Here is a 26,062-nt window from a genome sequence, read left to right on the forward strand (position 1 = left end):
TTTCACCTTTAAGAACTCCCATCCATTTTGGATTTCCTTCTCTTTGAGTATTTCTGACCATGGGATATCACCTAGTAGTTCCTTAAACTTTTTGAAATCAGCTTTCTTAAAGTCCTGAGTGCAAATTTGACTACTCTCAGCTTTCTGTATAATGAAACCTATGATTACTTCCTCCCAAGGTTCCCAGTACTTCTACTTCATCAATCAGTTCATCCCTGGTGGTAAGGACCTGGTCCATGATAGATGATATGCTTGTTGCTTCTTCCACTTTCTGGGACATCAAATTATCAGTGAGGCAATGGAGGAACTCGTCGGACCTTACACTCTTGGCAGAGCTTCAGTTCCAACAGGTGTCGGGGAAGTTGAAGTCTCCCATGACTACTATTGTTGTTGTTGTTTAGACGTTTAGTCGTATCCGACTCTTCATGACCCCATGGACCAGAGCACGCCAGGCATGCCTATCTTTCACTGCCTCCCACAGTTGGGTCAAACTCATGTTGGTAGCTTCAAGAACACTGTTCAACCATCTTGTCCTCTGTCGTCTCCTTGTGCCCTCCATCTTTCCCAGCATCAGTGTCTTTTCCAGGGAGTCTTCTCTTCCCATGAGATGACCAAAGTATTGGAGCCTCAGCTTCAGGATCTGTCCTCCCAGTGAGCACTCAGGGTTGATTTCCTTCAGAATGGATAGGTTTCATCTTCTTGCAGTCCATGGGACTCTCAAGAGTCTCCTCCAGCAATGACTACTATATCTCCTTTTTTGAATGTTTGGTAATCTACTCTAGGAAGGTATCATCCAAGTCTTCAGTCTGGCCTGAAGGTCTATAGCAGATACACACAGTAAAGTCACTGGTGTTCTATCATTTTTACCCTTATACTCTCAATCTGCTTTTCCATGTTCCAAGTTATGTATCTCTTCACAAGTGTATATACCCTTCACACATAATGCTCCTCCTCCCCCCTTTCCTTTTGGTCTGTTCCTTTTGAATAGGTTACCCTTCAATTTCTACATTCCAGTCATGAGTCTCTCCCCACCAGGTTTCCATGATGCCTGTTAGATCCTGTATTAAGAGCTCAAATTTGTCTTGCTTGTTTCTCATATTCTGTACATTGATGTAGAGACAACTGAAATAATTAGAGACAGTTTCCCCACTCCATTGCCTATTGTAAACTGCCTTAGAGCTCATTTGGATGAGGGGGATGCTGAAAAATGTTTTGAATTAAAAAAAAAAATGAATTAACATGGGGTCACAGGGGTATGGCCATAGCAAGTGGTGAAAGGAGCCAGTCTTGTCCCCCTGTCATTATTCTTGTGCTACCCTCTTGAGCTTTCTTTTGCCAACTGTCACTTTTAGAATTCTGTTTCTTGAAACTTCTGGATGCCATGTTGCCATAGTGTCCTTACTGAGGTATCACAGAGTATTAGTTTATATCTTTGGTAGGTTATCCTGCCCTAGCTTTTAATAGTGGCAGTCCATTAAAACAGAGGTTTTCAACCTTTTTAAGTCCACAGCTTCCTTGACCAACTACCTTCTTTCTGCGGCACCCCTGTGGGGCTCAGGAGCCCAGTTATGTCACCCCTTGCCTGCAGAGCTTTTTCTTCCCTTTTGTTCATTGTTAGAAAGTAAACTACTTAACAGTAGTGGTACCTTTACCTCTAATGACAAGTTGCCATATTTTGTATCAGTCTCTTCTCTAACTATTTGGATTCAGATTTAGATAAGTTTTAGATGACAAGGAAGGATATTCCCTGGAGAGCCATTTTAGATCAGTTTTAATGCAGGGTCTCTATTGGAAATCCTAAAAAACTAACTATAGAAATTTAGTTCTATGGAATTATTTATGTAAATAGAGAACATATTTTTAACTCGATAAAAAGTTTTATTTTTCTTCATTACCTTAATCCCTTAGCTTCAAAAGTCCTCTGAACAAGAAGTGGTTAAACAAGGCTATTGCAGGGTGATACGATCCAAAGTGCAAAAATGGGTAAGTCTCCTAATAGTAGTGATAAGGGAAATATGCAATAAAGTCTGGAGGAGATGACTGACAGTCCCTCCCAGTTAGCCATGTTTCTGGGAGATCTTCATAGATGTCATAGCCAGTCTCTGCAGTCACAGGGGTCACACGAGCATGAGCCCAAGATCTTGTGAAATCTGGATTTCCAGCCCTTACGAGATTTGACAGTGAGGTTTATGGGACTGGGATGCCTATAGGTGCAGGCAGGTGATGAAGCCTACCCTCCTTTGTTTCAAGATTATCTCAGTTTATAGTTGGTCATGCTATGGAAAGCCAGGAAAGGTTTTTTTCATGCTGTCCAGATTGACTTGGGGATTTTTTTTCCATCTTCCTTGGAGTATCTCCTTTAGAGCAAGATATAAGCAGTGCCTAGTTTCTGTAGTCTTAATATTTGTCACAACTTATAAGATATTTTTTTTGTGTGTGTGTAGAAGACTGTGACCCATTGAGAGAAAGGGAGGCTCTTTTAATAACTTGCTATTAAACGCGGGTGGCGCTGTGGGTTAAACCACAGAGCCTAGGACTTCCCAATCAGAAGGTCGGCGGTTCGAATCCCCACGACGGGGTGAGCTTCCATTGTTCATTCCCTGCTCCTGCCAACCTAGCAGTTCAAAAGCACAGCAGGAAGGTAAACGGCGTTTCTGTGCGCTGCTCTGGTTTGCCAGAAGCGGCTTAGTCATGCTGGCCACATGACCCGGAAGCTGTACGCCGGCTCTCTCGGCCTATAGAGCGAAATGAGCGCACAACCCTAGAGTCATCCGCGACTGGACCTAATGGTCAGGGGTCTCTTTACCTTTATACACCCTTGGGCTGTGGAAGCACCTATAAACAGGATCATATGGGCTGAGTTCCGGACTGCCTCACAGATTTTGGGCAGCTGCGGGAGCAGGACCTGACTTGGCTGAACCATGACACCCAATACAGCCTGAGGGCAAACACAGCATGGAAATCCGGGTTATTTCCTTGAGAGGTGAACAGCTTTGATAGCCGGCTATCTTCCCACTACAGTACTATCCCAATACCTGTCTGCAAGTTGTTGTGGTGAAAGGAGTAGGAGTCTTATATATAGTGTTATGGGCAGATGTCAGAGGATGCTGACCTGGAATATACCAGGCATATATCAGGAACTGAGGATAGACTCTAGGTGATGAGCCCTGTGGACCTAAATGCACACATGGCTTTGCAGACACTTTCAGGCAGCAGGGAGTGGTGTTTGTGGTTGAGCTTTTTGATAGGCAGGCACATTCAAATGGTTAGGTAAGAAATAAATATCAGGAACCTGGCCCTTTGTTCTTGCCTGATCAACAAGGAAGTACTTTTAGCCACTGTTCTCTAGGTTCATAGTTGGTTTATTCCACAAAGTCCTCTAGGTGGTCCACAAAACAATATAAGAGTGCACTAAAAATGAAGGATATGATACGTTTTGTTCAACAGTATTTTCCTGTAGTTTCTTTTATGGTAGTCCTCTCAGTGGGGCTGGTATTTTAACAATAATATAAAGGAAAGTTGTCACCCCCTCCGTCACCACTTCGTCCTAAAGCAGGTGAGGAATTTGTGACCCTCCGGACATTGTTGGACTACCAACACCCAGCCAAAATGGCCAATGGGAGTCAAAAATCTGGAAGGCCACATATTTCCCAGTGCTTTTCTACAGCTTTTTTTCTATTTTTAAGACTATCACCTTCAACACATTTATTAGAGAACAAGCCCCATTGATTTCAAAGTAAACAAGCTTGGCATTGTGCTTCACCTGCAAAAACCACTGACTAAAAGGTTTATTGGTATTAATCTGAAAGTGTTACTCGAGTATATTACTCCAAGATGGAGAATAATCTACCAGTAAGCTTTTTGTGGAGACATATTATACCTCAAATACCAACATTCTGGTGAAGATTCTCCACAAGTTACAAACTCAGTAATACTGCTTGCAGAGACAGAACCTCCACCTTCTAGTAATCAGGAAAGTACTGTTGAAGAACCTTCCCCTGTTCTCGAGGAGCATCCAGCAAAAGTAAGAAGAGCAAAATCATCTCGGTCACAACACAGGCGTCCAAGAGGTACACGGTCATCACAAAGAAGACGGCGACCCATAGCATCCATTGATGAAGAAGGTCCATTTTCTGACAAAGCTGTCTGCACACGTAAGTGACAACAGTTTCTGTCCAAGGACGTACGATGAGAGAGTTGGTCAGGCATAGAATATATGTAATTCTAATAATAGATCCCTTTTGCTTTTCTCCCCTTTAGATTAAAATTGGCATTCTAAGGTAATAGATATTTCAATAATAGATTCTGGTAAACTTAACTGATCATTTAAAAAACAATAATAATGCTAAACTGCAGTAATATGTTAGAAATGGAAAGGATTAGGCCCATTAAAGTAGTAGATTCTTAAACAGATAACAGATCTGTGTAGGTTTTTATTGTATTGGGGGAAAATTAATTTTTTTATTATTTCAATGCAATTTGCGTAATGGAAATTTTAGATGAAAATTTGACTTGAAGTGGTCAAGACCAATGGCTGGTATAATATAGTTGATGCTGATGAACAGATTCTTTTGGAATAGATTTTTTTTAAAGGTAGGAACAGTCGTGCTAACCCCTGATCTGCACTGGATTAGGAAAAGGTAGAAGTCGGCATCATTTTGCTTTAGTTGAGATCCCTGCATTGCACGGGGTTGGACTAGATAATACTCAGGTTCCCTGCCAACTCTACAATTCTATGATAAGCCCCCCAGACAGGGTGTTATAGGAATGGTTGTTTGACCTACTGCATCTAAAGCCAGTCTATTTCCCAGAAAGGGGCCTTATTTGCATCCTGCAAAAATAGGCAATCACTGCCCCCTCCCACCCTTTTCCATTCTAGTTGGCACAAGCAGCAATACTTTGGATACAGCTGATGATCTGTCTGATTATGCTCTGCCTTGCTGGTCCTGGCTGAGATATTGGATTGCTCTCTTTAATACAATATATTTGTATGGGACAGCTGCATATTCCTGCATTGCAAGGGGTTGGGTTAGATGATCCTCAGGATCCCTGCCAACTCTACAATTCTATGATTCTATGATATTGGCAATATACAGTATATAATGTCTTGTCCATTTGGATGAGGTGAGGATGAAAGGTGGTGGCAGTACTACCACATATATGTGAAAGCGTCTTACAACCATGGAAAATCACAGATGCACTCTATTTATTCCAATAGGTTGGAAGGGCTTGAGTCCATGTTCAGCACATACATAGGTAGTTAATCCTGGGTTTCACTGCTACTTTTTAGTTGTAATTGTTGCCCATTCATAAATGATTAATACTGCATTTATAATTCCAGATGGATACAGACTCCATAATTTAGTAAAATACACAGAATGTGTAGCTTTGGTCTCCTTGGAGTAGTGTTTTTATTATCTGGGTGTTTTTTTTATAAAAAAAACTAACTAAATGCAGTACTTGTTTTGGATTTTTGAAAATCTTTCAGATACTTATTGAGAAGTAATGGGGAAGCATGCAAATGTTAATAAAATATTTAAAAACAACCAAACAAGGCATTAAAATAGCTCCATTGTCTTCTGGGTTCCGTCCTTATCAAAACCAGATTAGGTTAATCCATGGGCGTAGCCAGGGGGGCAGGGGGGCAGCTCCCCCCCCCAAGATTAAGTAAAACAATAATCAAGTAAAACAATAAAAATACTTAACTAACTGACCAATCCTGTCGGTTCTGACCTCCCCTAATGAAGTCTAACAAAAATCCTGGCTACACCCATGAATTAATCTATTCTTCTCCCCACCCCATATAACCTGTACCATTTCCCTAGTTTTCTTCAGGAAATTATATCTTATGTCTACACTTCAGCTGGGCTTGACCCTTGGTATAATTTGCACGTTCGTCTACTGGTAAGTATATCTTAGTAATCACAGTTCCGATTAATTTCAGTTGAAACATGGTGAGCTGCATGGTTGTTCTATTGTGGCAACGCTTGGTATCTTAACCACTGCTTGGACTAGGGTGGGGGGATGTATTCCATACCTTTTATGATGCCCCCGCTATTATGTTAAGAGGCTACATGGCAGCTATGATTTTACCCTCTACTTCTGTTCAGACCCATCTCACCTCACCCAGCTGCCTAGATCTGTTTGTCGTATCTTTCTGTGACTACAAGCCTGGCTGAGGAGAGCAGCCTGCTGTCCGGTTCTGTATTACTTTGTTTGGCTGGCTGTCCAGATCCATCCATGTTTAGTTCTTGAATTACAAGGGAGCTAGAGGGGTTTGACTAAAGGGCTGAACTTGTGGATTTCATCAAGCCACACACACACCCTTCGTTCTCCTGCACTGTGGTTAACCAATTAAATGTTTTGACAGCTTTTTATGAACAGGGATATTTACAGGAGTTACTGCTTTCTGTGAAGAAAACAGTGTATCAGTCTTCTATTAAATTATATTGTTATTTTAATTGTGGCCAGCATGACAAAGCCACTTCTGGCGAACCAGAGCAGTGCACGGAAATGCCGTTTGAGTTTGCCTATGCCTGCGTTAGACTATAATATCATTGAATAAGGTTGCTTCTAATTTGATATATGTCTTTATTGTTTTAGCTTTGTTTTAAATGTTGTTTGTTTTAAATGCTGTTATGAAATATCATGAGTGTGAAAATTGTGTGTTAGAATAAATAATAAATAAATTCCCAGTTCTCTGCATTGGGATCCCTTCTGTAACTGCCTTTTGCTTGGTTTTTTTTTGGCCAGGAGATACCTTAAAATATGGGTACGAAGACGCCCATGGTTTTGTTATACCATGTTGTAAGTATAGTACATGTAGCTGCCAATTAAATCAAATCTAATCTCTTAATAATTACAATAGAGTATGTTATTTTTTTACAAACATGTTTTATAAAATCAGTGTATGTAAACAAGGGAAAAGTTATTTGTTGTATCAATTATGTATACAAACAGATTGAACATCTATGTACATCAACATGGTTTCAAGAAAATATGCAGTTTTAAGTTAATTTCTCTTGTGACTTAATTTAAGCTCTTCAGTAGCAATTAGAGCATTTTACCATGCAAAACTGTAACATTTGCCTTTGTTTTGTTTTTAGACCATTAATCATGTTGCTGGCTATTACAATAGCCTGCTGTGATCAAGCCCGCAGGCGATTTCCACTGGACGCCATTATGTTGTTAATATTTGTAAGTATTTTTTGAAGGCAGTGTTCTGTTTAGGGCAGTGTTCCTAAACCTTGGATTCCCATAAGTTATTAGACTACAGCTCCCATCATCCCCAGCCAGTTTAATAAATGGCCAGGGATTATGGCAGTTGTAGTCTAACAACATTTTGTTGTTTGAATTTGGTAAAAGGGAAAATAATAGATACGGTAAATAATAAAAAGGAGAAATCCCTGGATGGCAAGATCCAGGTTTGGGGCAAGTACTCTTTGGTAAGAGCCCCAGCAGAGATTTAAAATCACAAAATATAAAGCAAAGTATAGTGTGGGAATATAGGCTGTTAGACCTTTAAAATATCCCCTTTCAAAGTCCAATACTTCCCTTAGCACAGAAAGCAACCACACATTTGGTAACTTAAAAATGGTTTACTTACAAACTTTTCTAAAGTCGGAATCATGTGCTTTTTCATGCACTGTTCAGAAACGACAGGTAGTAAAACTTGGATTCTAAAGTGGTAAATATTTCTAAATGATTTGTATAGAAACACAAACATTGCTTGCTTCAGTTTTGCAGTCTAAGCTTGGAGCATTCAGCTTAGACATCTTTACTGGTAGGGTTCACACGGCTGAATGGGAAGAACAAAGGCTTGATAGCTGTTCCTCCCAAGGTGAGGGAGAAGGACCTAGCTAAGCCTGGCAGGCCAACTTACTCTATGGTCTCCACCCCTTCATGAATTAATTAGAGTTAAGCCTGTTGGTTATATGAAAGTCCCACACACCTAGGGATTCAAGGTCAAAGAACCCTAGTTTATTGTACAAATTGTAACATTGTTGCCCCAGACAGGCTCTCTCTCTCTCAACCTGTTACATGTTGTGCAATCTAGACTTTGGCTTACCAAGAAGAAGGTAGGAAGTATGATGTAAGAGAGGAAGCACAAGTTTATTATACACACTTTATATGCAGCTTTGTCCATTTGTTGTGAGCACTCCAGCCTTCTAGGACAAAGTTCACCAAAATGGCACCCATGGGTGCCCAGGTGCCCACACATGCCTCCTATGGCACCCATGAAAAGTCTCTGCAAATGTTCCCTTTAAAAAACCCACAAAGCATGAGGGAGCTTCTCTTCGTAAATGTGGTGGTGACTGATGTGTCTTTCCCCCATTAATAGGGGAGGACTTCTGAGTGAAGCCTGTCTGCACCATTTTGTTGCCTATCTGTTTTTCTACTCTTTCAGATATAATGGCCACCTTTTGCTATGCTATGCACTGCACCATAGCCATTTTGTGCCTGGCACCCCGCACATCATTTTCTCAATTTTTTTCTAAACATCCCCATCGGCTCAAAAATTTCAGAAAGCTTTGGGCTAGAGTCATATTGCAGCCCAGCTGTTCCATTGCATTGGGCTGTAAAACTGTGATTCTCTGTTGGGAATTAGGATGCATCTAAGTCAATTGTGTTCCTTCTAGTGCTCAAAGGCAGGAGACATTGTTACTCCAAAGGAAGATACCCAGCCCCCCTCCCTTTGAAGTATCAGTTTTGTTTTCTGCCTTCACTCAAAGCAGCCCATCACAGCATTCCCGGTTCCCTTGGCTACTGCTTCTAATGCAGGGCAGTTCAACTTCTCAGACCAAGTGGGCCTCACGACACAGAACCCATGGCCCACACACTGAATTAAATTTCCACACCGTAAATTAAGGTGCTTGCAATATAGTTAATATTATTTAATATACACAATTAATATATTTATTTGGACTACCCTGATCTGAAGTGGTTTTTGCCTTTCAACTTGTGTTATTTCCCCAGGGCTTGCCAGTTTAAACTGCGTCTTCTATCAGTGTTCTCCCATTTGGTGTTCTTATTGTTAAGTTTGTTTTTATTAAAGGAAAATAAGAAAAAGGGGGGAAAGTCTGTTTGTTTTTCAGCTGTCTGCTTACCTTTTCCATCTCTTTTTCTCTGTCTCTCATTGCTGCCTTCCATAGTAAGCATAATTAGGTAATAAGTCAAATGCCTCAAAAAAAGGAAATACTGCCTTTTCTTCTAAAGCAGTTGCCTCCCTCTCCGGCCTCCTGCTCTGTGACTATGATAGTGTACACTGCCAGAGTGAAAAACAGATGTTTTCAATTGGCTGCCTCTCATCCACTTGGTGCACATGATTACGGCGGTCATTTTTAGTCCAATAGTGACATTGCCAGACACAGCCTAAATGGTCCTGCTGTAGCAAAAGAGGTGCAGGCAGGAGAAGGCAGAGGTTCCAGACTCCCAGAGTGCCAGCATTGGATCTGGTGTGCAAAAGACCTGGTAGATGGGCAAACCAGAGTCTACAGCAGGACTTCACAGAACACCTGCTCTTAGTTTCCACCAGACATTAGCAGCACAGAGATATTAGGAGGGTTTATCGGAAGAGGAAGAGGGGCTTGAACCAGCTCTAGCCCTGTAGGTATTGTTCAATTCTGCTTCTTCCTTGGGGCAAATTTTTGGGGGTTTGATGAATCACCACCCGAAGACCAATGTATTGATACTGGGCACCACTGAGCCTCTTGGGCTTGGCGATCAGAAGGTTGGCAGCTCCCATTGCTCTGTCCCAGCTCCTGCCAACCTAGCTGTTCGAAAGCATGCCAGTGCAAGTAGATAAATAGGTACCACCAGGGGCGTCGCTGGGGAGGGGCGGTGGGGGCGGTACGCCCCCAGTGACAGGGTGAGCAGCGGCGGGTGGGGGTGACAAGCGGCGGCCCCTCCCGCCACTCCCACGCGCCGCCGCTCCCTCCGTCACCCCGGGAGCAGCAGCACACGGATGGGGTGCTTCTGCCGCTTTTTTCGGTGGGGGGGGCGACCAGCGAGGGGGGTTGTCACGCTTGTCACCCCCTCCTCGCTGGTCAACACCCCCCCGCGGAAAAACGCGCGGGGGGTGGGGGCGGGGAAAGCCTGGAAAGGAAGCAGAGCAGGCGCGTTTAAGCGCCGCTCTGCTTCTTTTTCCGCTTTCCGCCGCTTTTTTTCGGCGGGGGGGGCCGACCAGCGAGGTGGGGGTCACGCTTGTCACCCCCTCCTCGCTGGTCACCACACCCCGCCGAAAAAAACCGCGGGGGGGGTGGGGAAAGCCTGGAAAGGAAGCAGAGCAGGCGCGTTTAAGCGCCGCTCTGCTTCTTTTTCTGCTTTCCGCCGCTTTTTTCGGTGGGGGGGGGCCGACCAGCGAGGTGGGGGTCACCCTTGTCACCCCCTCCTCGCTGGTCACCACCCCCCCCCCGCCGAAAAAAAAGCCTCGGAAAGGGGGAAATCCCCCCTTTCTGTATACACGTGCGTCGTGCCCCTCCCCCAGGGGGTGCCTCTGCGCTGCCGCCGCCCCCAGCAGCGCAGAGGCTAGCAACGCCACTGGGTACCACTGTGGTGGGAAGGTGAATAGTGTTTCCATGCACTCTGGTTTCCATCATGGTGTTCCATTGTGCCAGAAGCAGTTTAGTCATGTTGGCCACATGACCCGGAAAGCTGTCTGCGGACAAACACCAGAACTCCATCGTCGCCTTTGACTGGACTTAACTATCCAGGGGTCCTTTTACCTTTATTGGGCATCAACTTTCTACCTCTGCTCTGTAAAGATTGATGCATGTATACTTAAACAGAAGAAGCTTTGCTTTCTGATCTGTCAGCTAAACTTGCTGTTTCGTCAACCTGCCATTCAGAATGCATCTGCATTAAAGCCAAAGTTACATGGCAAAGTCAGTTGTTTCCCAAGGGAGCCCTGAACTTAAGTTGTACTGCACGGGCTCATATGAATTCTTACCCTGTGGCTAGAGGTCAAACACAAATTTGGGCTTCCCCTTCCCTATTGAAACTAGCCAGACTTCATCATATGCAATTTGCAGATTAACAGCCCTGTTGTATCCATCAGGATATTGAGGATGGATAATGGAGCGATGGGTCAGATTTAGAGGAACTTATTTCAGCAATATTGTTTAATGAAGCTCATTTTTGCCCTTGCCTCTCCTATTTTTCATCGGGATTTCATAGAATCATAGAATTGTAGAGTTGGAAGGGACCCTGAGGATTATCTAGTCCAATCCCCTGAAGGAATATGCAGCTGTCCCATGCAGGGATCAAACTTGCCACCTTGGTGTTATCGGCACCATGCTCTAACCAACTGAGCCCAGTTCATGGGTTTAAGGAACATCTAGAATTTGCACATTTAGTAGGGTTTAATTCTCTGTAAAAAAATAAAAATGTAACGTGACAAGATTTGCACAGGATGATAGATACAAACTTAGATGCTGTTCTCTTTTTCTGCCAGCAGATTGGCAGTACAGTAATAAATGTAATGTATATATACTTTAAATGTAATATAATTTTACTTTTATTCCTTTCTTTGACAGGTAGTCCTTTTGGAGAGTTTTTGAAGACTTTTTAAAAAATAGAATCCAGGACAGGAAGGTGCTTCTTTCTATGTCTCCTAATTAAGGGGGAGAAGAATCCTCCAACTTTTTGCTAGTCCCTTCAGTCCCTTTACGCAGCAGTTTAAATGCTGAGATTGCTGGTGCCAAAAAACACACACACACCAAGAACTCTGGCCAGAAATTTCAATACTAGGAATAAATCCTACTCATGAGTTGCAGTCAAATAAAGATATATATTCTGAACAAAATTGAAAATTCTTTCTAGTAGCACCTTAGAGACCAACTGAGTTTGTTCCTGGTATGAGCTTTCGTGTGCATGCACACTTCTTCAGATACACTGAAACAGAAGTCACCAGATCCTTAAATATAGTGAGGGAGTGGGGAGGGGTATTGCTCAGAAGGGTGGTGGGAATGGGTGATCAGCTGATAGGTGTGGAAAATGGGTGATCAGCTGATAGGTGTGGAAAACCTGTTGAGGACTCTTAACGGCTGTAATTAGTCTTGCAGGGAAAGGCAAGTGGTGAGATGGCTAAAGATAGCTTTGTTATGTATAATGAGATAAGAATCCAATGTCTTTGTTCAGACCAGGTTTCTCCGTGGTTTTAAGTTTGGTGATTAGTTGTAATTCAGCCACTTCTCTTTCCAGTCTATTTCTGAAATTTCTTTGTATTAAGACAGCTACTTTGAGATCTTTTATAGAATGTCCTGGGAGATTGAAGTGTTCTCCTACTGGTTTCTCTGTCTTGTGATTCCTGATATCAGATTTATGTCCATTTATCCTTTGGCGTAGGGTTTGGCCTGTTTGTCCAATATAGAGAGCTGAAGGGCACTGTTGGCATTTGATTGCATACACAGTGTTGGAAGATGAGCAATTAAATAGTCCTGAGATGGTATGTTTGATGTTGTTGGGACCAGTAATGATGTTGTCCATGGACCACGCCTATCCTTCACTGCCTCTCGCAGTTTGGCCAAACTCATGTTAGTAGCTTCGAGAACACTGTCCAACCAACAACATCAAACATACCATCTCAGGACTATTTAAGAGTCCTCAACAGGTTTTCCACACCTATCAGCTGATCACCCATTTTCCACACCTATCAGCTGATCACCCATTCCCACCACCCTTCTGAGCAATACCCCTCCCCACTCCCTCACTATATTTAAGGATCTGGTGACTTCTGTTTCAGTGTATCTGAAGAAGTGTGCATGCACACGAAAGCTCATACCAGGAACAAACTCGGTCTCTAAGGTGCTACTAGAAAGAATTTTCAATTTTGTTTTGACTATGGCAGACCAACACGGCTACCCACCTGTAACTATATATATTCTGGTAAGAGTTACAGGCTTGTAAATTCTAACAGAAAAACAGCTTTAAAGTCACATACGTATAATTCGTTATTATTGTTGTTGTTGTTGTTCAGTCGTTCAGTCGTGTCCGACTCTTCGTGACCCCATGGACCACGCCTATCCTTCACTGCCTCTCGCAGTTTGGCCAAACTCATGTTAGTAGCTTCGAGAACACTGTCCAACCATCTCATCCTCTGTCGTCCCCTTCTCCTTGTGCCCTCCATCTTTCCCAACATCAGGGTCTTTTCTAGGGAGTCTTCTCTTCTCATGAGGTGGCCAAAGTACTGGAGCCTCAACTTCAGGATCTGTCCTTCTAGTGAGTACTCAGGGCTGATTTCTTTGAGAATGGATAGGTTTGATCTTCTTGCAGTCCATGGGACTCTCAAGAGTCTCCTCCAGCACCATAATTCAAAAGCATCAATTCTTCGGCGATCAGCCTTCTTTATGGTCCAGCTCTCACTTCCGTACATTACTACTGGGAAAACCATAGCTTTAACTACCGTATATACCCGAGTATAAGCCGACCCGAATATAAACCGAGGCACCTAATTTTCCTACAAAAACCCGGGAAAGCTTATTGACTCGAGTATAAGCCGGTTCACCTTTGCCGCTGTGGAGGAGGAGGAGGAACGAGCAGCCCGAAAGCAGCTCTTTGGGCTGCTCCTTCCTCTTCTTCCTTTGCCAAGTTTGCATTTATGCAAGCAGTTCAGGAATGGAACAAACTGCCTGGGGAGAGTAAGAACCGCCATTCTTGTACACTTAAGGAGTGGTTGACTGGGGACAGCGGGTGGCGGCATGAGCGGAGAGAAAGGGCTTCTTTCTCACCACCCCCACCGCGTGCCTCACTCGAGTATAAGCCGAGGGCAGCTTTTTCAGCACAAAAAATGTGCTGAAAAACTAGGCTTATACTCAAGTATATATGGTATACGGACCTTTGTCGGCAAGGTGATGTCTTTGCTTTTTAAGATGCTGTCTAGGTTTGTCATTGCTTTTCTCCCAAGAAGCAGGCGTCTTCTAATTTCATGACTGCTGTCACCATCTGCAGTGATCATGGAACCCAAGAAAGTGAAATCTCTCATGGAACCCAAGAAAGTGAAATCTGTCACTGCCTCCATTTCTTCCCCTTCTATTTGCCAGGAGGTGATGGGATCAGTGGCCATGATCTTAGTTTTTTGTTTGATGTTGAGCTTCAGACCATATTTTGCGCTCTCTTCTTTCACCCTCATTAAAAGGTTCTTTAATTCTTCCTCACTTTCTGCCATCAAGGTAGTATCATCAGCATATCTGAGGTTGTTGATATTTTTCCGGCAATCTTAATTCCGGTTGGGGATTCATCCAGTCCAGCCTTTCGCATGATGAATTCTGCATATAAGTTAAATAAGCAGGGAGACAATATACAGCCTTGTCGTACTCCTTTCCCAATTTTGAACCAATCAGTTTGTTCCATATCCAGTTCTAACTGTAGCTTCTTGTCCCACATAGAGATTTCTCAGGAGACAAATGAGGTGATCCGGCACTCCCATTTCTTAAGAACTTGCCATAGTTTGCTGTGGTCGACACAGTCAAATGCTTTTGCATAGTCAATGAAGCAGAAGTAGATGTTTTTCTGGAACTCTCTGGCTTTCTCCATAATCCAGCGCATGTTTGCAATTTGGTCTCTGGTTCCTCTGCCCCTTCGAAATCCAGCTTGCACTTCTGGGAGTTCTCGGTCCACATACTGCTTAAGCCTGCCTTGTAGAATTTTAAGCATAACCTTGCTAGCGTGTGAAATGAGTGCAATTGTGCGGTAGTTGGAGCATTCTTTGGCACTGCCCTTCTTTGGGATTGGGATGTAGACTGATCTTCTCCAATCCTCTGGCCACTGCTGAGTTTTCCAAACTTGCTGGCATATTGAGTGTAGCACCTTAACAGCATCCTCTTTTAAAATTTAAATAGTTCAGCTGGAATATCATCACTTCCACTGGCCTTGTTGTTAGCAAGGCTTTCTAAGGCCCATTTGACTTCACTCTCCAGGATGTCTGGCTCAAGGTCAGCAACCACATTACCTGGGGTGTATGAGACCTCCATATCTTTCTGGTATAATTCCTCTGTGTATTCTTGCCACCTCTTCTTGATGTCTTCTGCTTCTGTTAGGGTCCTTTCCACTTTTGTCCTTAATTGTGGTAATCTTTGTACGAGATGTTCCTTTCATATCTCCAATTTCTTGAACAAATCTCTGGTTTTCCCCATTCTGTTATTTCCTCTATTTCTTTGCATTGCTCGTTTAGAAAGGCCCTCTTGTCTCTCCTTGCTATTCTTTGGATAATTCGTTATTATACGTATGTTATTATTGATATCCCCAGCTGACGAAGGCATTCATACCGAAACAGGGCTCTGTCCTGGGTTCTTTCTTTGAATCGACTCTCGACTTCCGGCTCCACATACAAAATGACTTTTGAATACTTTTGGATATGGACTTATACATCATTTGTTGTTGAGTCAAACCTCTTATGTTCTACACTGTAACGAATTATACGTATGTGACTTTAAAGCTGTTTTTCTATTAGAATTTACAAGCCTGTAACTCTTACCAGAATATATACCTTTATTTGACTGCAACTCATGAGTAGGATTTATTCCTAGTATTGAAATTTCTGGCCAGAGTTCTTGGTGTGTGTGGGTGTGTGGGTGTGTGTGTGTTTTGGTATATTAACAACAAGAGATTGCTGGTGCTGCACAGGTTCCTGCAGTGCACAAAAGTTTGAGAAGTTTTCTTTCCCCTAGCTGGAGATGCTTCTTTCACAGATAACTTGACGATTTCATAGTATTCAGGCGGGTTGTTACCCAAATTCATTGTTGTCCGTTATGAATGTTATTTAACCTCTGATTGCAGGATAGTGAGCACATAAATCTATTCCAGCAGTCAGATTGTACTTCAGGTACATAGCCAATAAACTTTAGGGTGTTCACTTAATTTTCCTTGTTGTTTAAGTGAGCAAACACATAGAAAGCATCAAGACAGTAGTAGAAGCTCTCCTTACCTTCTGTGGATCCTACAGAAGCATATAGTCTTTTCCCCAACGGCAGAAGCTTCACAGGGCTTCCTTAGCTCTGGCTTCCAAAGGCAAATATAAGTAACACAAGTTCCTCCCATTTAAGCATTCAGTTGCTCTTAAGAGTTCCTGCCAAAGCTGATTGCCTGCCTACTGTATTGACTAAGGTGCAGGTGAGTCACATTAACTTCTATTTCTCTAACTATTGCAACAGGAACTCAACAGTATTTACGTAGGTTACCCTGCACTGGTTGCATCTGGGTTCTCTAACAAAGTACCGTGGTAAGCTGAGATGATGTTTTTCGTCTTATTCACATTTAGCATTAGGCAGCATAGACAGATGCAAGCACAGATTCCAGGGGAGGAGAACTAGACAACTTCCTTTGGTGCAACAGCATTTCTGCTTTTGAGCAATAGGAGAACGTAATCCCACTTGAGTGCATCCTAATTCCCAGTAAGAAACACCTTTCAGAGAAGACTAACATTCCCTTCTAAAGACATGTACTTAGAAGTAAATTACGTTTAAATCAGCTGGAATTAGTTCAAGGCTTCTGTGGATGGGATTGCCCTCTGGACTGGAAATTGCTCAGGCACTGCTACTGTATGAAGTTAACTGTAAGGTTAGTAGGAACCAAAGTTGTTTTATGACTTGGTGCATGCAATGAGGGTTTCTGAGGAGCACCAATACAAAACTGAAACCTAAGATAACTGTTTTGGGGTAAATTGTAGCAAAACCTCACAGTATTAAAAGTTCCTTTGTTATATTTCTTCAGTTTTATGTGGCATCATTTTACAAAGTTGCTACAGCAACTATTACAATAAAAACCCCCATCCCCAGGTGGATCCCCCATTAAGCATCTAGGTTTGTTGGTTGGGAATAGCAGGTAGGGGAATTCTGTACACTGAATTCTGTACACTATTGGAGAACCTCCTAGGCTGAATAAATCGGGAGGATGTTAAATAATAATAATAATAATAATAATAATAATAATAATATAATAATAATAATAATGTGTTTCCACTTGCATATAATTATTTCTATTTTTATTTTTAGACAATTTTAGAGGGTATGTTGCTTGGATCAATTGCAGCGTAAGTAGTTGATCAATAAATGAATTGACTGTACTGGTGTAATTAGGCTTATCACGTTTCACATTAACAGTTATCTATCCTTGGCATTTAGTTTCTTTGATGCTGATGCATTATGTGGTCAGTTGGTGCCTCTGCCTGTGTGACACTTGGACTTGCTGCTTTTTACTCTTCAGAAAAAAGTAAGCAATCATTTCTTAACTGTCTTGACCCACTATTTGATAATTAATCACCAATTCAGAATCAAAAAGAGTTTGCTTTGTCATCTGAAAAATGTCGTTAGTGTGTGATATTTTGGCATAATGAAAGAATACTGAGAAAGACCAGTAACACAAATTGACACTTGGGAACATATATCATTCTTGTCAATATATATCAGTGGTCATTGAATCTATCTATCTATCTATCTATCTATCTATCTATCTATCTATCTATCTATTTTGCCTACAGCCCAGATTAAAATATTTGTGCTGGAATCAAGTAGAGGCTATGATGTTCCAAGAAATCCTAAAATAACTTTCCTTTTGATTCTTTATTCTGAAGTAAATTAATACCGATTTACAGCTGATAACTACACTGCTAACAACAGCAAAACAGTGTATTGCACAAAATTGAAAAATAAAAGCTCCCCCTACTGTAACTGATTGGTTAAGGAAAAGCTGGAAAACTATTTAATGGTGAAAACATAAATATGAAGAAATGCTATACATAAAAAAAACCTAATTTAATGGGAAAGTGCTTTGTTTTTACATTTTGGAATGACACTGTAAATGATATATTTTCTTTTAATCTGGTCACTGTACTGTACTTTAGTTTTCTTTTCTTTTCCTTTGCTATACAGTACTGCCCCCTTTCTCCTTCATAAGCCATCTTGCATTTCTTTTTTATTTCTCTCACTATTTGTTTTATTTTTTTTCTTGACAAGCAAGCTTGTTTGATGTACAACGGTCTTGGCTACATAGTGTGTGTGTGTGTGTGTGTGTGTGTAGTGCATTTTTTCTTTTAAAAAAATGTTTAGGGTACTCTCATTTCCTACTCGTATTGAAATACTGCCACTCAATATGGCCAAACTTAGATTCACAAAATGTTAGGGGTATGTGTACCACTGCGCCCCCCCGAAAAAAGCACTGTGTGTGTGTATATATATATATGCGCGTGTGTGTGTGTGTGTATATATGTGTGTGTGTGTGTGTGTTGGTATGTTGACAAAAGCATAATAGTGATGCTAGAGTATACTGTCGTACCTCTGCTTATGTATCCCTCTGGTTACATAAACTTCGGGATACGTAAGCAGCAAACCCAGAGGTGCTTCTACCGCAGCGTGCGCAGAAGTGGTCCCGTCCAGTTGTGGAAACCTTGGGATGCGACTGGAGCTCTGGAACGGATCCTGTCCACAACTGGAGGTACCACTGTAATTGTTTGTATGCCGCAGCATAGCTGCTTGTATGTGGTCTAAATGAGTTTATTAATTGCTCCGTTAGTAAGATTTTGGATACATCCATTCTCATCTTTATTAAAGTCAGAGCCGTCTCATTCATAGGGGCAGGTGGCGCGGTGCACCAGGGCGCCAGGCCCCCCAGGGGCGCCCCCGCGAGCCCGCCGGCATACCGGGCGCCCCCTCCCCAACCTGCCCCCGCCCCTATGGGGCGGGGGATGAGGGGCCTGGCGCTGCAAGCCAGCCACCCTCCGGAGCCCCAGCTGGAGCGCTGGGAAGGGCGCGCAAAGCTCTGCGCCGCTCCAGCGCCACCGCCCCTCATCCCCCGAGGGCTGGCCAGCGCGGGAGGGAGGTGGGCGAGTGGGGGATGAGGGCGTGGCGCTGCAAGCCGGCCACCCTCCGGAGCCCCAGCTGGAGCGCTGGGAAGGGCGCGCAAAGCCCCCGCCTGCTCCAGCGCCACGTCCATCATCCCCCGAGGGGCGGCCAGCGCGGGAGGGAGGTGGGCGAGTGGGTGATGAGGGGCGTGGCGCTGCAAGCCGGCCACCCTCCGTAGCCCCAGCTGGAGTGCTGGGGAAGGGCGCGCAAAGCTCCGCGCCGCTCCAGCGCCACGCCCCTCATCCCCCGCTCGCCCACCTCCCTCCCGCGCTGGCCGCCCCTCGGGGGATGATGGACGTGGCGCTGGAGCAGTGCGTGGCTTTGCGCGCCCTTCCCAGCGCTCCAGCTGGGGCCTCCGGAGGGTGGCCGGCTTGCAGCGCCACACCCCCATCCCCCGCTCGCCCACCCCCCCTCCCGAGGGCGGCCAGCGCGGGAGGGAGGTGGCGGAGAGGCGGCCCACCGTGGGCGCCGAGGGATCGTCGCGCCAGGGCGCCACGATCCCTTTGAGACGGCCCTGATTAAAAGTTATAGCTAATGCTCACATAGAATCATAAAATGGTAGCGTTGGAAGGCTCTCTGAATATCATCTAGTCCAACCCCTCTGCAATGCAGAATCTCTACTAAAGCATCCATGACAGATGTCCTTCCAAACTGCTTAAAAACCTCAAAGGAAGGAGAGTACACCACCTCTTGTGTGGAGCCTGTTCTACTGTTTATTAGAAAATTCTTGTGATGTTTAGGTCGGGAATCCATCCTTTCTTGTAACTTGAATCCATTGGTTTGGGTCCTACCTCCAGAGCTGGACAAACAAGTCAGTGCCATCTTGCATATGACAGCCCTTTAAGATAGGTGAAGATGGCTATCATATCTTCTCTCAGTCTTCTCAACTACCCAACTCCCTTAAACGCTCCTCATATGTTTAGGTTTCCAAACTCTTAGTCATCTTGGTCACCATCCTCTGCACATGTCCCAGCTTGTCAATATCCTTCTTAAATTGAGGAAAGGGAGTAACACAGAAGGGGCCAGATTTCAGTTGTGAAAGAAAGACAGAAAAATTGCTTGCAGCTCACTTTTCTGTGGTTATCTGACCTTGTGGTGGTTCAGGAAATCAAATTTGATCAGATAATATGGTTCTCTGTATTATGTATCTCATACACTGAAAGGCTAGATGTATTTTAAGTGCATTAGCTCTTAAAAGTAGTTTTCCTGATTTACTATATTATTATGTATGGCTACTTCATATTATCTAAACACTGGCATATTAATTAATAGTAACCGTGTGTATGCCATGTTATAATTTGGTTTGATTTCCCACAAGATTCTCCTCCTAAGTGGTAAAATTAGATATATCCTTCAGATGATATTTCCTTCTGGTAAAGCATCAGCAAGACGTCTGAAACAGAGGGGTTTTGTGCACTGTTGGAACTGTGCTCCCCTTATTCCATCCACTTTGGTGTGGTTTTTTTCCCATGCTGAAAGGTTTTTTTTTTTTACTGGGTTTTAATAACAAGAATAATTTTATACAGTACAAATACTGTAAGTATTGAGCTTATACCCCTTGAGATACTTTGCAGGATAGGATAAGAAAATGTATTACACCTGAAAATTCCTTGATGAATGTCTAGTCTATGGGTTGGGTGGAGAACCTCCCCATTCTACAAATTTCTGTTCTTAGCATATCTGCATGTCAGGAAGTGCCTCATACCTCTCTTTCTTTTCTTTAGGTGTGACCTTGACAATCACATCAGAATACTGCTAATTTTGTATTTAGTCTTGGGTTTCTTTATGGATGTCTTTGTGCTATCCTGCAATCAATGGTAAGTAAAACATTTACTTTTTGAAGTAAATATAACCCCTTTGCATTTTATTGTCCTGCAATCCCCTCCAGTTTGTTTCATTCTCCTCTTTCCTGGTATTGGTTCCCCTCTCACCAAAGTTTAAAGACGACTCAAGTACCTTAATTCTTGTGTGCTAAGCCTTTCCCTCCGAATTATACTGCAGGTGCTTTTGATTCTGCCCAATCAGTCTTTGTTCTTCCCTTGGAAGGGGTCTCCTGTAGGATCTTGGTCCGCATCATGTCTGAATGTGAGAATCACAATTCTTTCTGGGGAAGTAGGCAGCTCTTCCCTCATTATTTCCTGCCTTCATCTGGAGGAATTCCTTTTCTGTCTCAGTTTTCCATTTCTGTGTTCATCACCCTCAGGCTGCTGCACCCTTATCTGGACAGGGATAGCCTAACCTCTGCAGTCATATGCTCTGGTAACCTCTAGGTGAGATTACTGCAATGTGTTACACATAGGGCTGCCTCCAAAGACTGTTCAGAAACTTCAGCTAAGTGCATTAGCCAGGGAATTTGGGTGTCCCCTAGTTTGTATTTCTTGTGTCGGCTTGTCTTTGTTGAAGTTTTTTTGTAGAAGTCCTTTTAGACGGTGTAGGCCTTTGGTTTAGAGATTTTGTGCTGCGTGTTGGAATAGTGGGTGATGAGGCGGGTGGGGGGGTAGTGGGTCTGAGAGGACAGTTTGCTTACTTTTTTCTAACCATGCACTGTATGAACCTGTTTAGTGTTGTGGGGATTATCTTTATTTTGTTTTGGAGAAATGGGTATGCTGGTTGGTGGGTGTTTTCAATGATGTCCTTTCTACAAATGGACTCAATGTTCCATCTTCTAAAATATATGGGATTATGTGGCAGACTTGGTTGGCAATGTAATATGATTCTGTGTTGCGGATTCCCCATCCAAAAACAGAAAGAGATGCTACCCAAATGACGCTGACATAAAAAGCCCACATACACAATGTTAAGTTTACCACTTATCTCCCCTCTTCCCCCCCCCTTTTCTTCTTCCCCAGCCTTATTCTGTATACAACGCTAATGTCTCACATCATATGTAACTGATATATAGAAAAGACTTTACAACCTGAGGACAGACAATGCACATACTTCTGTAAACCAAAAAATAAAATTAATAAAAAAATTAATTGAAAAGAGAGGAAACTTTTAGCTGGTGCAGAATTTGGCATCCTGGTTGTTCACTGAGGCAAGGCAGTTTGAGCATATTACACCAGTCTGCACTGGCTGTTAATTAGCTGTCAGCCCCAAGTCAAAGTGCTGGTTTTGACCTATAAAGCCTTAAATGGCTCTGGATTGCAGTACCTCAAGGAATGTCCCTCCCCATCTGAATGGACCCAGATCCTGTAGTCATCATGTGAGGCCATTCATCATGTGCCTTTTCCACAAGAGGTCCAGAGGATGGCAACATGAGAATGGGCCTTTTCTGCAATGACTTTCTGTTTGTGAAATGCTCTTCCCAGGGAGGCTCACCTGGTGCCTTCATTATATATACAGTATTTAAGCATCGGGCAAAAACATTTATCTATAACCAAGCCTTTGGCTCTGTGGCCTTTTAAATGTGTTTGTTGGAGGGGGGGGGAGTCATTTGCTTGTTTTATTATGTACTTTGTGTTTACATTTTGTATTTTTATGTTGTGAACCACCCTGTGATCTTCAGGTGAAGGGTGGCATGTAGATAAACAAACAACAACTTTTCTCACCTGTGTGCATTCCCCTCCCGCACTCCCTAATCTGGTTGGAGGTCAGGACAGACTTGGTGCCATATTCAGCTTCTGATTTACATGGGGAAGATGGTGAAGTCTGATTGAATTACATCCAAGTGTGTTTGGCATGTGTTGAGCTGTGCCCCTGGAGTGGTGAAGGCAGTGGCTAGGCAGGAAGAACGGGCATCTTAGCCCAGCTTGTCAGTGGAGTGGCTGTCTGAGTTGGTTTACGGCAGCGTCAGGCTATGCAACAGTCAGCTCAGTTGCTGGGGAAATCTACTTCAGCTAGAAATGGGGCTGCCATTGTAGCTGGAATTGTGCAAAACACTGGGTGGCAGCAACAATGCCATCGCCAGTTTGAAAGTGCAAGCCTACAGAGAATGCTTGCAACTCTCTTAGGGAACTGAAGGCTGATCCCTGCGGGACTCCAAACAACTGGGGAGAGCAGAGGAAGGGCTTCCTCAGCGGAAAAATTGAATGAGTGATTAGAGAGCTAGAAAGAGGGCCACTTGATGAGAGAGCCACCGAGACCTAGGACATAAAGGGTGTTAAACAGACGAAGGGGTTGGCAGTGTCACAGACATCAGAAATAGAGAAATGAGTAGAGAAATTTGAATCCAGCCAGATGGGCGGGGTACAAATAATATAATAATAATAATAATAATTATTATTATTATTATTATCTGGGAATGAAATAACTACCTACAATATTTTGGTTTTGGTTCAGCCGAGTGCAGAGGATGGGGGGCCCTTTTTCTGTGAAGGTCTGAGTTATTTCAGGGGTAATCTGTCAGGTGGTGAGAGCCTTGGGGGTAAATACAAGGACAAAGACTGCTGGGAAGGGACCGTATTTCTGCTCTCCTTCCCCTCTTCGCCCAGCGGTTTACAAGGTGAAGGATAGGTGGCTCCTGCCAAAGATCTGAACTGATTTATTGCGGAATGCTGTTGAAATTAGGCCAAGGGCCATATGAAATTAGTCTCTGGTGAGGTTGATACACAGTGTACCTGAAGAAGTGTGCGTGCACACGAAAGCTCATACCAAGAACAAATTTAGTTGGTCTCTAAGGTGCTACTGGAAGGAATTTTTTAATTTTTAATTTGTTTTGACTATGGCAGACCAACACGGCTACCTACCTGTAACTAACACCAGTAAGATTGTGTGTTTGTGGGCAGGTGTGGTGGCCTGACACCTTCCCGTTTGCCTCAGGCGGCACATGCATTCACTTGTTCACCCAGATACCCACCCACTTGCAAAACAATGGTGGCATAGGTGCTCTTGTGGTGCCCACTCTGTACCTTGCTGTGTTCTGTGCCAGCCCTGACTTTCCAGAACCCTGGCATCTGCTGCCACTAGCATTTCCCTATTTCACAGTAACAGTGTGAATACCAATGTGCTAATTGGTTTTCTTGGTTTTGCATACCGCTAACTGTAAACTCTGTATTTGCAGTGGTTACGAATAATACATGCTGCCGTCGGAACAATAATTTTTAGCATAGTAAGTCTCAAAGGAACTGAAGGCTGAATCGACTGAGATGCTCTGTATGTGAGAAACAAAATATTACTTTTACTCATAGCATTAACTATGACCGGGATGGGGAAGTTACCGGTATATTTGTGACTGATTTTCCTCTGAATCACTGAATTGAAGACAAGACTCTGGGGACCATGGAGAATCTGGTCTGGTTCAGATGCTAAATCAGTTAAATTATAGGAAATGACCTGAGGTGAGCCTCATTCTTGTCTGCTCCTATTCTGTCCACATTTGGTTATGAGAAGAGAATGCAAGCTTTCACTTTAGACCAGAATGCAGTTCCCTATTATGCATAAAAGCAGAGAACCAAAGTTTGTTCCATCCATGTTTAAAATTGAAGGCATGTTTTGGTCCTTGTTTAACTAGTGAGTAAAAGCCACAGTTCCAAATTTATATGTAACAAGGAAGCACCTTTGTTCTAAAGTGAAAACAGAATATTTCGCTCTCTCCCCCTCCTCTCATATGCAAAGGGGAGGGAAGGGAAGGGAAAATATTCAAGCCTGGTGCTTACTGTGGCTCATTCAGCCATATAAACCATGGTTCAAATGATATCTGAACAGGGCCACAAGGTGTGGATGGTTATGTATCTATTAGTTTGTTAAAAATGTTGTTTACTGAAGAATCTTTAATTGAAATCAGATCTTAAACACTTAATGCCAAAAGAAACTGTCTTGAGTTTCTAGAATGAAATTGATCCCTGTTTTGGAGGTACAGTGATATCAGAGATATCCAAGATAAAAAGCCAGTGAGCAAAAAGTTTCAGATTTTAAAACATATGTATGGGTGGGGTTTTACTTTCATGTTTATAGTGTTGCCAACAGTGGAATGGATACAAACTAAGTGAATCACATTTAGTTCCCATTAAAATCTTTACTAACTTGTCCTACTGATTTCAGCAGGACAGGTTCAACTAATTCATTCCAGGATACAATCCTATATTATGAGCAAACACACTCTACTTGCTAATTTTACTTTTTAAAAAAATGCCAACAATGACTTCTGTAACTTGAAGTGGCTTCTGTTATTCCTAGATAAGACATTAATAAGGAGACCCATCTTTCCCATACAGGAAGATCAGAAACTGGTTAGAGGGATACATTGAGTAGTAGGTTAACAATGTGTACTATTCTGCTAGGTATTTGCTTTCAGAAGAGCCATTATTTAGAATACAAAAATAAAAATAAAAATGACAGCATACACTGACTTTTTTTCTTTTTCAAAAAGTATCTGTTGGTGGACACACAACTAATGCTGGGGAAGAAGGACCAAGATCGTCTGAATCCTAATGAGTATATTTTTGCAGTACTGAACATCTACATTGACATTTTTTCTTTCTTTTTATTTTTATTGCAATTTGTTGGTTGGAGAAAGTGAGAAGCACATGGTAGACTGAATAAAGGGGATTGTGTAGATGTACCCTAAGAGTCTGAAGAGCATTGCTTGGGAGGAGGAGCATGTTTTAAAAGCATCATTAAGTATGTTGAAGAAGCATAACTATCGGTTAGCTAAACAAACCTATAATTTTTTTAGAGTGAGCAGTAGGTAAATGTTTGTTTAAGGGTATAAATTCACTAAATTTCTTCCACGTACATTTTAAATGGGGTTGTGGTGGCAGGCTGGGATTGAGCATACTGTATTTCTACCACACCACCAGAAGCCCGAAATGGGGAAAACCTGAAACAGGCCAATGAGTATTCTCTGTAGCCATGGGATGTTGTTTCGGAGAAAACCTGGAAATGGAAGGTACCATTGAAGGGTGTTTCTGAGTGGGTACTAGGATACCAGCAGGTGGGTACTGTTATCACTTGAAGAGGCAGAAAACGTCATCCTTTTTTTGGATGTGGGATCCTTTTCCTGTAGAGGGCAGTTCCCCTTCGGCTTTTTCAAGAGTAAAAGGTAAAGGTAAAGGGACCCCTGACAGTTAAGACCAGCCACAAACGACACTGGGGTTGCGGCGCTCATCTCACTTTACAGGCTGAGGGAGCCGGCGTTTGTCCACTCCGCAGACAGTTTTTCCGGGTCAAGTGTCCAGCATGACTAAGCTGCTTCTCGTGCAATGGAACACCGACACCAGAGCAGCACACAGAAAAGCCGTTTACCTTCCCGCCGGAGCGGTACCTATTAATCTACTTGCACTTTTGGG

At 43.0% G+C, this 26,062-nt stretch overlaps 1 protein-coding gene across 1 annotated transcript; it reads left to right on the plus strand.

Moving 5' to 3' along the window:
- The first annotated feature begins 236 nt into the window (after nucleotides 1-236).
- LOC117055977 (protein lifeguard 1-like) lies at nucleotides 237-25,335 on the plus strand. The gene is given in 12 exon segments (XM_033165948.1): nucleotides 237-350; nucleotides 1,909-1,983; nucleotides 3,835-3,855; nucleotides 3,857-4,154; nucleotides 5,826-5,904; nucleotides 6,754-6,807; nucleotides 7,107-7,197; nucleotides 16,989-17,026; nucleotides 17,118-17,168; nucleotides 20,578-20,650; nucleotides 23,836-23,883; nucleotides 25,144-25,335. Coding segments are annotated over 12 exon segments (1,092 nt in total). The 3' UTR covers nucleotides 25,294-25,335.
- Nucleotides 25,336-26,062: the final 727 nt, after the last annotated feature.

The sequence above is a fragment of the Lacerta agilis genome, chromosome 12, assembly GCF_009819535.1.
Source record: "Lacerta agilis isolate rLacAgi1 chromosome 12, rLacAgi1.pri, whole genome shotgun sequence".
Lineage (NCBI taxonomy): Eukaryota > Metazoa > Chordata > Lepidosauria > Squamata > Lacertidae > Lacerta > Lacerta agilis.